Genomic DNA, 12,437 nt, shown 5'->3' on the forward strand with positions numbered 1-12,437 from the left:
TGTAGATTAAAGGAAAAAATAACAACCCTGACACCTGACATTATAAGAATTCCTCCCATAAATACTTAACCAACTTAGCAAAACAAACCATTTATGTACCACTGAAAAACCACTTCTGCCCTCGTTTCTACTGAATACCCTCCATCTTCATGCAGCTAGCCCTCTCATTACATGAGGTAAGGAATTTGTCTCTAATTTAATTAAATGTATAGCCTGTTAGCATGTTATGGCAATATAAAGAGTCCAAATCAGAACTTAAAGGCTTAAAGTACAGTATCAGATTTGCTATTGCTTTGAGTTCCATTGTCATTTCAACTGTTCTGTTTTAAGACTGATAAAGGCATGTTCAGACCCCACAAGTACATTCATCTGCTTTGTTGTAAATACACATTACTTTACACTGCAGTAATAGTACAACAGTTTTTGCAAAGATGCCATTGCATAGTGCTTTAATAATAGAAATGTGTTATGTACTCTGCTAGAACATTTATGTGCAGTGATGTACAAGTATATCATTGTGTGCTCCTTACTAGGACTTCTATGAGTGCTAATGTCATCTATCCATGAGTTCTGCTGTAGTGTTGCACCCTGTGTATTTCTGTAACAATGTATCTGTGTATGGCTGTACTCAGACATCTATGTGTTCTTCATTATGAGATCAATGTCTAGAGCTAAGTCCTTCCTTTCCAATAGTAATTTCAATACCCATCTTCAGAGGTTCTATTAAGATACAATTAAAAGCCAGGAATTTGAATATCAACAAGGAAATTTATTTATACATGAGAAAGATAGCATACTATTATTGGAGTCTCAAGGTGCTAACATAAAAGTTAGGTCTATATTAATAAAATTTCATTGACTCATCTGCTTCTAGGTAACTAAAGATATCATTCAAAATGGAATTTTGGAACTCTACCTTGGAAAGTGGCTTCATCTTGGTGGGGATTCTAGATGACAGTGGCTCTCCTGAACTGCTCTGTGCTACAATCACAACCCTGTACACATTGGCTTTCACTAGCAATGGACTGCTACTCCTGGTAATCACCATGGATGCACGGCTCCATGTGCCCATGTACCTTCTACTTGGGCAGCTTTCTCTCATGGATCTCCTCCTGACATCAGTCATCACTCCCAAGGCTATCATGAACTTTCTGCTCAAAGACAACACTATCTCCTTTGGAGGTTGTGCATTTCAGATGTTTCTAGAACTGGCACTGGGTGGTGCAGAGGACCTCCTTCTGGCCTTTATGGCCTATGACAGGTATGTGGCCATTTGTCATCCTCTGAATTATATGACCTTTATGAGGCCGAGTGTCTGCTGGTTTATGGTAGCCACATCATGGATCTTGGCATCCCTGATGGCCCTAGTATTTACCATCTACACTATGCAGTATCCCTTCTGCAAATCTAGGGATATCAGACACCTGTTCTGTGAGATCCCTCCATTGCTGAAGCTGGCTTGTGCAGACACATCCACATATGAGCTCATGGTTTATTTGACAGGGGTCTCTGTGTTGATTCTCCCCCTTGCTGTTATCCTGGCCTCTTATGTGCGTATTCTTTTCACTGTACTTTACATGCCCTCACGTGAGGGCAGGAAGAAAGCCCTTGTCACCTGTTCTTCCCACCTGATTGTGGTTGGGATGTGGTATGGGGGTGCTTCCTTCATGTACGTTCTTCCCAGTCAATTCCACAGTCCCGAACAAGACAATGTCCTCTCTGTTTTCTATACTATTGTCACTCCAGCTCTGAATCCCCTCATCTATAGCCTGAGGAATAAGGAAGTCACTGGGGCTTTAAGGAGAAATCTTAGGAAATGGTTGTTGCCAACCTAATCTACTTTCTAGGTAGTTCTTTCTGTAGCCACCTTCTAAACTTCCTCCTCAGTCAGATTTCAGCTATAAATGTAATACTCCTGGATAAATCAAGTCAGTAAAAAGTGTATCTGTTGATTTTGAAGTACAGGAATTAAACAACTCTGGTTAAATACTGTGTGAATCTTTTCTCCATGAGATATTTTATAGGATAATTACCCAGATATAACCTCTATGTGTATTTATGTGAATTATTCCAGTTTGGATTCAGATGATCATCTTAGTGAGTTATGCCAGTGTAAAAGGTTTTTACACCTGCTGGCACCCTGGGATATTTTTTCTCCTTATTATATGGTGGCCTTACAGAGTAATAATGGGACACTCACGTTTGATGTCAGAGTACAGGGGTTGGAAATCAGTGCCTCCCATATTCATATATAACTATGAACATGTACATAACCTTTTGAACCAAGGTCTTTAAGTTACAGCCTCACTGTAATAAAACACCTATTTCATAGCTTTGTTGTGAGGGCTGAGTAAGACAATGCACATAAACAATTTTGGTAAGGCCTCTGCAATATGATGATTACATCATCAAATTTAACAGTTAAAAGACAAAATTGCACTGAATATTTTAAGTGGCAGTACATGACATTACATTGGATGTTTTGTAAAATAACTAGCTCCTATGTTGCTATTGAAAATGATCACTCCCTTTGCTGGGTTTTTTGTCTGGCTTGAGCTTGTGCAAGTCTTGTGAGTTCCTATGTGCAACTCTTCTGTTGTTTCTGGAAAGCACTGTTTCTTTGTAATCAACTACCTCCCCTGCATTCTACAGTTTTTCTACCCACTCTTCTACAATGATGTCTGAAGCTTTGGTAGAAGGGGGTGTGACAGAGATGTTTCACTAAGGGCTGACAATTCCACAGTCTCCTATTCTCTGTACCTTTGAAAATTGTGGGTATTTGTGATAATTGATATCTACTTCAAAACAAGCTTCTCTGACGAGGTTAGAGAGATGCATGGTCTATGGATATAAACGTAAGTGAGGTTAATGGTTTAATACTCTCTTTGGTAGAAGGATAATATTAGGTTGTCTCATAGACCCTATGAACAATCTAACAACAGATTTTTGTTCCCAATAACAGTGCCATCTATGTGCTGAATTTTGTGGAGTGAGACTTAAGTCCAATCCAAAAGTTCTTGGTTACTTCCATGACTTTCATTCCACTATTGCACAGTAGGCATGTATCACCAGACAGGTCATTATCATAGTTCACATGGTCTAAGACAAAGTAAGACTGATAATTCCTTTCTTCCTGTTTTACTATTGTGTCACTAACAAAGCAAAGAATAGAGAAGCCTCCAGGTCAATACCAGTTTGATTTCTACATGTTCTATGATCCAAGCATGTGGTGTCTTTAATAACCAATTGTTGGCCATAAAGTTCTGGAGAGTAACCAAGAGCAATAGCAATACCAAGCATGATGAGACCTTACTGGCCAATAACTACAATAAAGATAATCCATTCTTAGCACTGTTTTTTTTAAAAAAAAAAAATTATTAGCCTGTGGTGTCTAATAGGGTGCTATCTAATATTGGATGCCTTAGGGTTTCTTTTGCTGTGAAGAGACACAATGATCATGGCAACTCTTATAAAGGAAAGCACTTAATTGGGGATAGGTTACAGTTCAGAGGTTTAGTCCATTATCTTCATGGCAGGAAGCATGGTGGTATGAAGGCAGATATGGTGCTGGAGAAATAACTGAGAGTTCTAGATCTGAATCTGAAGACATCAAGAAGAGAGAGTCATACTGGGCCTTGTTTGAGCCCACCCTGTGACATATTTCCTCCTACAAGGTCACACCTCCTAATATTGACACTTCCTATGGACTATGGGGACCATTTTCATTCAAACCACCACATTCCACTCCTTGAACTCCATAGACTTGCAGCCATATAATAATTCAGAAATACATTCAGTCCAACTTTAAAATTCTCCATAGTCTCTCACAGTCTCAGCCCTGTTCAAAAGTCCAAAGTCTCTTCTGAGACTCATGCAATCTCCTAACTATAATCATCTCTAAATAAAAATAAAAAGCAGATCACACACCTCTAACATACAATGACAGAGGATATATATTACTGTCCCAAAAGGGAGGAAAGGGAGCATACTGAGGAAACACCAGGACAAAGCAAAATGGAAAACCAGCTGAGAAAACCCTGCATCTCCATGACCAATGTGTAAGCATTCTTCAGATCTCCAACTCTTTTCACCTGTGTTGACTGCAACATACTTTCTTCTAGGCTGATTCTACTCCCTGTTAGCAGCTTTCCTTGGCAGGTATCCTGCAATGCTGTTGTCCCCAACATCTTGAGGTATCAAAGGCAATTGAGGATTCACCTTCACAGCTATACACAATGGCCTTTCCAGGCTTCCATGCAGTGACAACTTTGCCACACACCTTGTTTCACAAGCCTTTCTTAGTCGAAGTGGTAGATTCCATAAGCCTTTTATAGCCTTGACTCTAAAGCCAGAACCACATGACTGAAGCTTCCAAATTCTGATTGCTGGAGATGGAACATGGCCCATTATTCAAATACATTTTTACCAGCCTTCTTTTTTCAATGATTTTCTTCACTGCCTGCTTGGTTGTCCTGGAACTCATTCTGTAGACTAGGCTGGGCTTGAACACAGAGATCTGTCAGCCTCTGCATACTGAGTACTGGGATTAAAAATGTACCTATCATGCCTAGCCCTAAGTTTTTCTTTAATTCCTTTTAACTTTTCTTTAGTTCCTTTTCACACATTGGAAGCTTAGTTGGGAGGAGTCTTGGTACAAAGTCACTGCTCCATTTATTCCACTTAGCATCATGCTTTTCTTTAATCAGTTTATATTTCTTGGTGCTCCTTTTCTCCTCAAACATTTATATGTTTGTACATTTATATGTAGCTGGAGTTTTTCTGGTCCTCCCTGCCTCAGAGTCAGGACAAATCTCTCTCACCCGCTAGTCCCACAGCTGCTCAGACCCAACCAAGTAAACACACAGAGACTTGTGCTGGCCAGTCGTGCGCTCTACCACTGAGCTAAATCCCCAACAATCTGATCTTGGTTTTTTGTTGATGTTGTCTACCCCCGCCCAGAGCTGAGGACTGAACCCAGGGCCTTGCGCTTGCTAGGCAAGCACTCTACCACTGAGCTAAACCCCAACCCCACACAGAGACTTGTATTGTATGGCCATGACAGGCTTCTTATTATCTACTTCTACCTTAAATTAACCCATTTCTATTCATCTATACTTTGCCATGCAGCTCGTGGCTTACTGGTACATTACATCTCTCTTGTCATGGATGCAACTGGTAGTGTCTCTCTGCCTCAGCCTTCCACTTCCCAGAATTCTCTTCTCTGCTTGTCCTGCCTATATTTTCTGCCAGGCTACTGGCCAATCAGTGTTTTATTTATTAACCAATGAGAGCAACACATTTGACATTCAGAACATCCCACAGCATTTATATTTTTCTGTGATAAGATTGCTTCTTATTAAACATGTACATAAGACTGGCCACAATTAGCCACTAAATACAGTCAATGATAGGTTGTTTGGAAATGTCCTCTCCAAAGCTGTTAATCCATAACTCTTCAGTTTATCTTCAGGCAGATATTTCAGACAATGGCAGAATGGAAACACATTCTTCACAAGAAAGATATCCTCTGAAACCTGTTGAGCCAGGCCACCACAGTTCGGATCACCCTCAGTACCACTGTCTTCCTAATAGTTGCCCACTAAGCCCCACTTAATGCATTCAACTACTTTTCTAATCCAAAGTCCCAAAGTCCACAGTCCTCCAAACAAAAGTATATCATAGTAAAACCTATCATAGTAATACCCTAGTCCCTGGTACAAACTTCCATCTTAGTTAGGGTTTCTATTGCATTTCAGAAGTTTAATTCATTATCATAATGACAGGAATCAGGCTGGTGTACAGGTAGACATGGTGGTGGGAAAAATAACTGTGAGTTCTACATCTCAGTTCAAAGGCAACATGAAGAGAGAGTCGTACTGGGTCTACCTTGAGCATCTGAAACCTCAGATCCCTCCCCCAGTGACACACTTCCTCCAATAAGGTCACACCTACTCCCTCAAAGCAAAGCCTCCTAGTAGTGCCGCTCTCTATGATGAGCCTACGGGGGCTTTCATGTCACATCCAAGAATCCATGGGTAATGACATGGAGACTTATTACTAATTATGAAAGCTAGGCCTTAGCTTAGATTTGTTTCTAACTAGCGCTTTTAACTTAAATTAATCCATTTCTATTAATGTACATGCTGTCACATGGCTCATGGCTTTTACTTTTCTTCCTGCATGACCTGCTTCCTTTGCATCTAGATGATAGCTCTGCCCTTCTTCCTTTCAGAGTCCTCTCTGTCCCCAGAAGTCCCACCTAAACATTCAGCTCTTTATTAAACAAATCACAGTGACACATCTTCATACAATATAAAGGAATATTCCACAATATTTCTCCCTTTTTGTCTAAATAAAAAGAAAAGGTTTTAACTCTACCATAATAAAGCTATACACAATAATAAGAGCAATTATCATGTAAGAATGACACTCACAATGTATAGTCCATTTATATTTAGCATATTTGGAGAAAATACTCTATTATGTATCTTATCTTGATGAATTTAAAATTTTATACCTAAAGCATTTTCTATCATAACTTGTACTACCATCTTAAAATTATCTTTTTAGACCTTGAAACATTTTCTTAGATTAACAGTTTAGGCTTTTATGTCTCTCAATCTTGTAAATTTTATACCGCTTTTGTGTATTTCTTTTATGAATTTGGTAACAAAGAAAATAATACCTATAACTATCTCATTTCAACTCTGTCAGAGACCCAAGAAGGATATAATACTACCAGAGTAAACAAAAAGTGCAGAGTAAGCAACTTTCAAAACTATAGAAATGAGAGAAACAGCTGGCTGTCTGGACAGCCACCCAGTGTTCTTCAGTAATATTCAGGCATCCATCTTTGGCCTATAGACTGAGACTATCTGACAGACTTTACTGTAAAGCAGGAATTTTGAAGGACTGTCCTACCTTGTCTTAGCAATGTTTGGTAGTTGTAGTCAGATGTTTCCATGTCCCAACTGCCCTGTCCCAAAAAACTGACTCAGAGGCTGAATATTAATTATAAATTCTCAGCCAATAGCTCAAACTTGTTACTAGCTAGCTCTTACATTAGAATTAACCAATATTTATATTTATACTTTGCCAGATGGTGGTACCTTTATTAGCATGGCATGTTCATCTCCTGCTCCCTCTGCATCTGGATGGTGACCACTGACTCCACCCTTTTCCTTGACATCATCCTTAATATGGTCACCCTGCCCATACTTCCTGTCTGGCTACTTGCCAAACAGCATTTTATTAAACCAATTTGAGTAATAAACTTTATGATGTATAAGAGGATTATTCCATAGCATTTCCCCCTTTTTGTCTAATTAAAAAGTAAGGTTTTAACTTCAACATAATAAGATTATGTACAACAAAAACAGTTCTCAAGTAAGACTTACAATTACAATATCCAGGGGGTCTCCTTTGATCAAACCTGAATTTTCTTTACCCAAAAATGAATCCACAGCCTCTCATTTCTTGTGGAAATAAAAGCAGAATCTCTTTTCCAAAGTAACCTATCTTTTGACTTAAATTTTGAAGTCAAGATATTTTTAAAATATATAGGCTGGTTTAATCTAGCAGCTTTCATAATCAAATGTCTTTAGCAGTTATTACTTGTTGATAGTCAAAAAATTTAAAGACAACACAATAACACAGTATCCAGATTCTCTGTGTATTTCCCATCTTTATATTGTAGTCCATTGGATAAAAGGATAGATTATTAAATCTACTTTTAAAAAGCAACAACTTGTTAAAATGTTTTACATTGCTATGGATTTTAGTTTATTGATATAAATTTAGAGTTAATCTTGTTATACTATGTATATTTCTACTCTTGTTTAAGGTATTATGTTTATACAGCTCATTTAAAATTGTAATATATAATTAAGAAATACAGATTAATAGTCATCTAGGATAGTCATGTTAGTTAAGTTTTCTAGGTATACATAGATGTATTTCTGATAGATGGATAATCTTCAAACACTTCAAAGACCTACAGAATATGGCATTTAAAATGTTTTAAAAACTTAGATTTTTCTAGACAGTGAGACACATCTGCTCCTGGCAGCATTGATTTACTTCAAAAAAGATGATGGGCATCTTTTTTGAAACTCCATATGGAATTTGCTTTCCTTATGGTAAAAGCTAGCCATTTGGGCAAGAAACTGTTCTTGTCTGGACTGATTGACAAAATGTTGTATTGACTGAGCATACAGGACCCATGGAAAAATGACCACTAAATTTTGCCAAAACAAGGTAAGATGGTCCTTCAGGTTTCTGCTTTAAAGAGGAGACTGCCAGACATTCTGCAGGACACAGGGAGATGCAACTGAGAAACTCTAGACCTATAATCTGAAGGTGGATGTCACAATATCGCAAAGGAACTTTGGGTGACTATCCAGGCAGCCAGCTGTCTCTGTCATTGTAGATTTTTGGAAGTTGCTTACAATGCACTTCCTGTTTACTTAAATAATACTATATCCTTCTGAGGTCTTTGATGTTGTTGAAGACTAGACAGTTACAATTTTCATTGGTAATGATAAAAGATAAATTAGATATGAAACTTTAGACTTACAAATATAGGATAGATGATAAATTTTTTTCAAATTTTGCCAAATGCAAATAGACTAGATATTTTAACTATAATTCTTGCTTGATAAGTGTTCTATTATATGCAATTTTACTATATTAAAGTTAAAACCTTCCTTTTTGATTAGACAGAAAAGGGGAAATGCTATGGAATAATGCTCTTGTACACTGGTTTGATAAAATTCTGATTGGCTAGTAGCCAGGCATGAAGTATAGGTGTGGCGAGCAGACTATGAGAATGCTGGGAAGAGAAAGAGCAGAATCAGGAGTCACTAGCCAGACACGGAGGAAGCAAAATGACAAGCAAAACTGAGAAAAGGTACCAAGTGACCTGGCTAAACATAGATAAGAATTATGGGTTAATTTAAGTATAAGGGCTAGTCAATAGTAAGCCTGTGCTAATGGCAGAGCAGTTACAAATAATATTGAGCCTATGAATGATTATTTTATAAGCAGCTGTGGGACCTTGGGGCCAGGCAAGACCAGAGAAAACCCTCTGGCTATGTATGTGGCTTATTATATTTTTTAATTACTCTATTTCCTTCTTAAGGACTTTCTCTACCATTTTTCTTTTCACTCCCAAGCCTACATGTATTTTTAAACACACTGAAGCTCACTGAGAAGTTTTTCCTTTTTGTCTAAATCTATCTTTACTTTATATCTTTATCTTTTGCTAACCACATGAGTCTTTAAACTACGAAGCCAGGTGTGGTGAGGACCTAAGCAGCAGCTTTAGTGGCTGACTCCATTCCCCTCCTTGGCTCTGAGGGCCTAATTTCATGGTGGAGGTATTGGTGAACCACATTTATCACCACAACTCTAGCAAGTTTCTGGATCCATGCTGCCAACAAGTAGTACACAACCCACTGCTCATAAACCCCATATAAGTGTTTAGTAGCTGGGCCTCTTTTTAAATTAATTAATTAATTAATTAATCAATTAATTTATTATATTTTTCTCCTTTTTTATTTATTATATTTGTGTTTTAATTTTACACATCAGCCATGGGTTCCCCTGTCCTCCCTCCTCCAACCCCCACCCACAACTCTTCCCCATACCCTCCCCTCCATTCCCATCTCCTCCAGGACCAAGACTCCCCTGGGGATTCAATTCAACCTGGTGGACTCAGTACAGGCAGGTCCTGTCCCCTCCTTCCAGGCTGAGCAAAGTGTCCCTGTGTAAGCCCAAGGTTCCAAACAGCCAGCTTATGCACTAAGGACAGGTCCAGGTCCCACTGCCTGGGTGCCTCCCAAACAGTTCAAGCTATTCAATTATCTCACTTATCCAGAGGGCCTGATCCAGCTGGGGGCTCCACAGCCTTTGGTTCATAATTCATGTGCTTCCATAAGTTTGGCTATTTGTCCCTGTGCTTTTACAATCTTGGTCTCAACAATTCACACTCTTACAGTTCCTCCTCTTTCCCAACAATTGGACTCCTGGAGTTCCACCTGGGGCCTGGCCAAGGATCTCTTCATCCACTTCCATCAGTTATTGGATGAGAATTCCAGGACAACTGTTAGGGTGTTTGGCCATCTGATCACCAGACTAGGTCAGATCAGGCATTTTCTCGACCATTGCCAGCAGTCTACTGAGGATTTATCATTGTGGATTTCTGGGGACCTCTCCAGCACTATGCCTCTTCCTGTTCTCATGTGGTCATCATTTATCATGGTCTGTTATTCCTTGTTCTCCCTTTATGTTCTTGATCCAGCTGGGATCTCCTGCTCCCCTAAGCTTTCTTTCCCTTGAACCTTGCCTTTCATTACTCCCACTGTCATCCAGGTTGTTCATGTAGATCTCATCCATTTCTCTGACATTGGGTGATCCTTGTGTCTTTCCTAGGGTCCTGTTTTCTAGGTAGCCTCCCTGGAGTTGTGTAGCAGTCTAGAATATATAAAGAACTCAAGAAATTGGACATCAAAATGTCCAACAGTCCAATTAAGAAATGGGCATTAGAACTAAACAGAGAATTCTCAACAGAGGAAATTCAAATGGCTGAAAGACATTTAAGGAATTACTCAACATCCCTAATTATCTGGGAAATGCAAATCAATACGACTCTGAGATACCACCTTATACCTGTCAGAATGGCTAAGATAAAAAACACAGAAGACAGCTTATGCTGGAGAGGATGTGGAGCAAGGGGAACTCTCCTCCACTGCTGGTGGGAATGCAAGCTTGTACAGCCACTTTGGAAATCAATATGACACTTCCTTAGGAAATTGGGAATCCATCTTCCCCAAGACCCAGCTGTAACACTCTTGGGCATATACCCAAGGAATGCTCAATCATACCACAAGGGCATTTGCTCAACTATGTTCATATCAGCATTGTTTGTAATAGCCAGAACCTGGAAACAACCTACATGCCCTTCAACTAAAGAAAATATGGTACATATACACAATGGAGTACTACTCAGCAGAGAAAAACAATGACATCATGAGGTTTGCAGGCAAATGGATGGATCTAGAAAAAATCATCCTGAGTGAGGTAACCCAGACTCAGAAGGACAAACATGGTATATACTCACTGATAGTAGGATAGTAGCTGGGCCTCTTAAAAGAGCCACATGGATGTGCCACTAACACTGTGACAGGAAATTATCTCTTAAAGGAGTAGAACTGCTGCTTGCTGCCAGTGAACAGATCCCACTGAGAAAAAGCATTTAATAAGAAGCTGAATTTGACTCTGTTTTTGTATGTTTAGAATCCTTTTTAAAGCTTTCTCAGGTTTTATGTGGAAATTTTGGCCACATATTGGAATGCCATATGTAGTTGGGCGTTTCTATATCCCAACCCCCCTGTGCCAAATAACTCACCTGGAGACTGAATATTAGTTATAAATTCTCAGCCAATAGCTCAGGCTTGTTACTAGCTATGTCTTTCATTAGAATTAACCAATATTTCTATTTATACTTTGCCACATGGAGGTACCTTTATTAGCATGGCATGTTCATCTTCTGCTCACTGTGCATCTGGCAGGCAACTCCTGACTCCACTTTTCTCCTTGCCATCATCCTTAGTATGGGCACCCTGCCTATACTTCCTGCCTGGCTACTGGATAACCAGCATTTTATTAAACCAATTTGAATGATAAATCTTTACAGTATACAAAACGATTATTCCATAGCAAGCAGTCACTTCCTTTGTGTCCTGTTTGTCAAGTTTGGACAGCATACTGACAGCAGTCCAGGCAAGGACAGTTTCTTTGCCCAATGGCTCACTTTGTCACAAATGAAAGCAAACTCCATAAGGAGGGCTTTATAGTCCCATCATCTTTTCTTTAAGTAAATTGCTTCTGCCAGGAGCAGATATGTCTCACTGTCATGAAAATCCTTGTGTTATTAAAGCCACATCTCTAGGTCTTTGAAGTCTTTGCATCACCTATCTAAAATATATCTCTGCATGACCTTCAAAACATACCTAACATTACTACAAGTTTGACTTTTATAGATGACTAACTATTAACCTGTGTTTTTTTTATTATCCTAAATAACTTTCAAGGACTGAAACTTGACATTATAATGTTAAATGAGCTTCATAGGTACAATACCTTAAATAAGAATAGAAACATATCTATAGTATAACAAAAATAACCTTAAATTTTGTACCAATATACAAAAATCAATACAAATATAAAATATTTGAGACTAGTGGTTGTTCAAAACTACACTCAACAACCCACCCTTCTATTCCATCATTTTTATACTATACCCCCTATTGTAAACAAATTTTGTATATTGATATAAAATTGAGATTGATTTTGTTAGAAAATACATATATTTCTAAACTTGTTCAAGATATTGTATCTATACAGTTCATTTAACAATGTAGTGCAATTTGCTAGTC

At 38.6% G+C, this 12,437-nt stretch overlaps 1 protein-coding gene across 1 annotated transcript; it reads left to right on the plus strand.

Annotated features, from left to right (window-relative positions):
- Positions 1-896: 896 nt before the first annotated feature.
- Positions 897-1,853, plus strand: LOC118571057 (olfactory receptor 2AG1-like). Its single transcript, XM_036169949.1, has one exon. The coding sequence runs from the start codon at positions 897-899 to the stop codon at positions 1,833-1,835; it is 939 nt and encodes a 312-aa protein (XP_036025842.1). The 3' UTR covers positions 1,836-1,853.
- Positions 1,854-12,437: the final 10,584 nt, after the last annotated feature.

The sequence above is a fragment of the Onychomys torridus genome, chromosome 1 (genome assembly GCF_903995425.1).
Source record: "Onychomys torridus chromosome 1, mOncTor1.1, whole genome shotgun sequence".
Classification (NCBI taxonomy): Eukaryota; Metazoa; Chordata; class Mammalia; order Rodentia; family Cricetidae; genus Onychomys; species Onychomys torridus.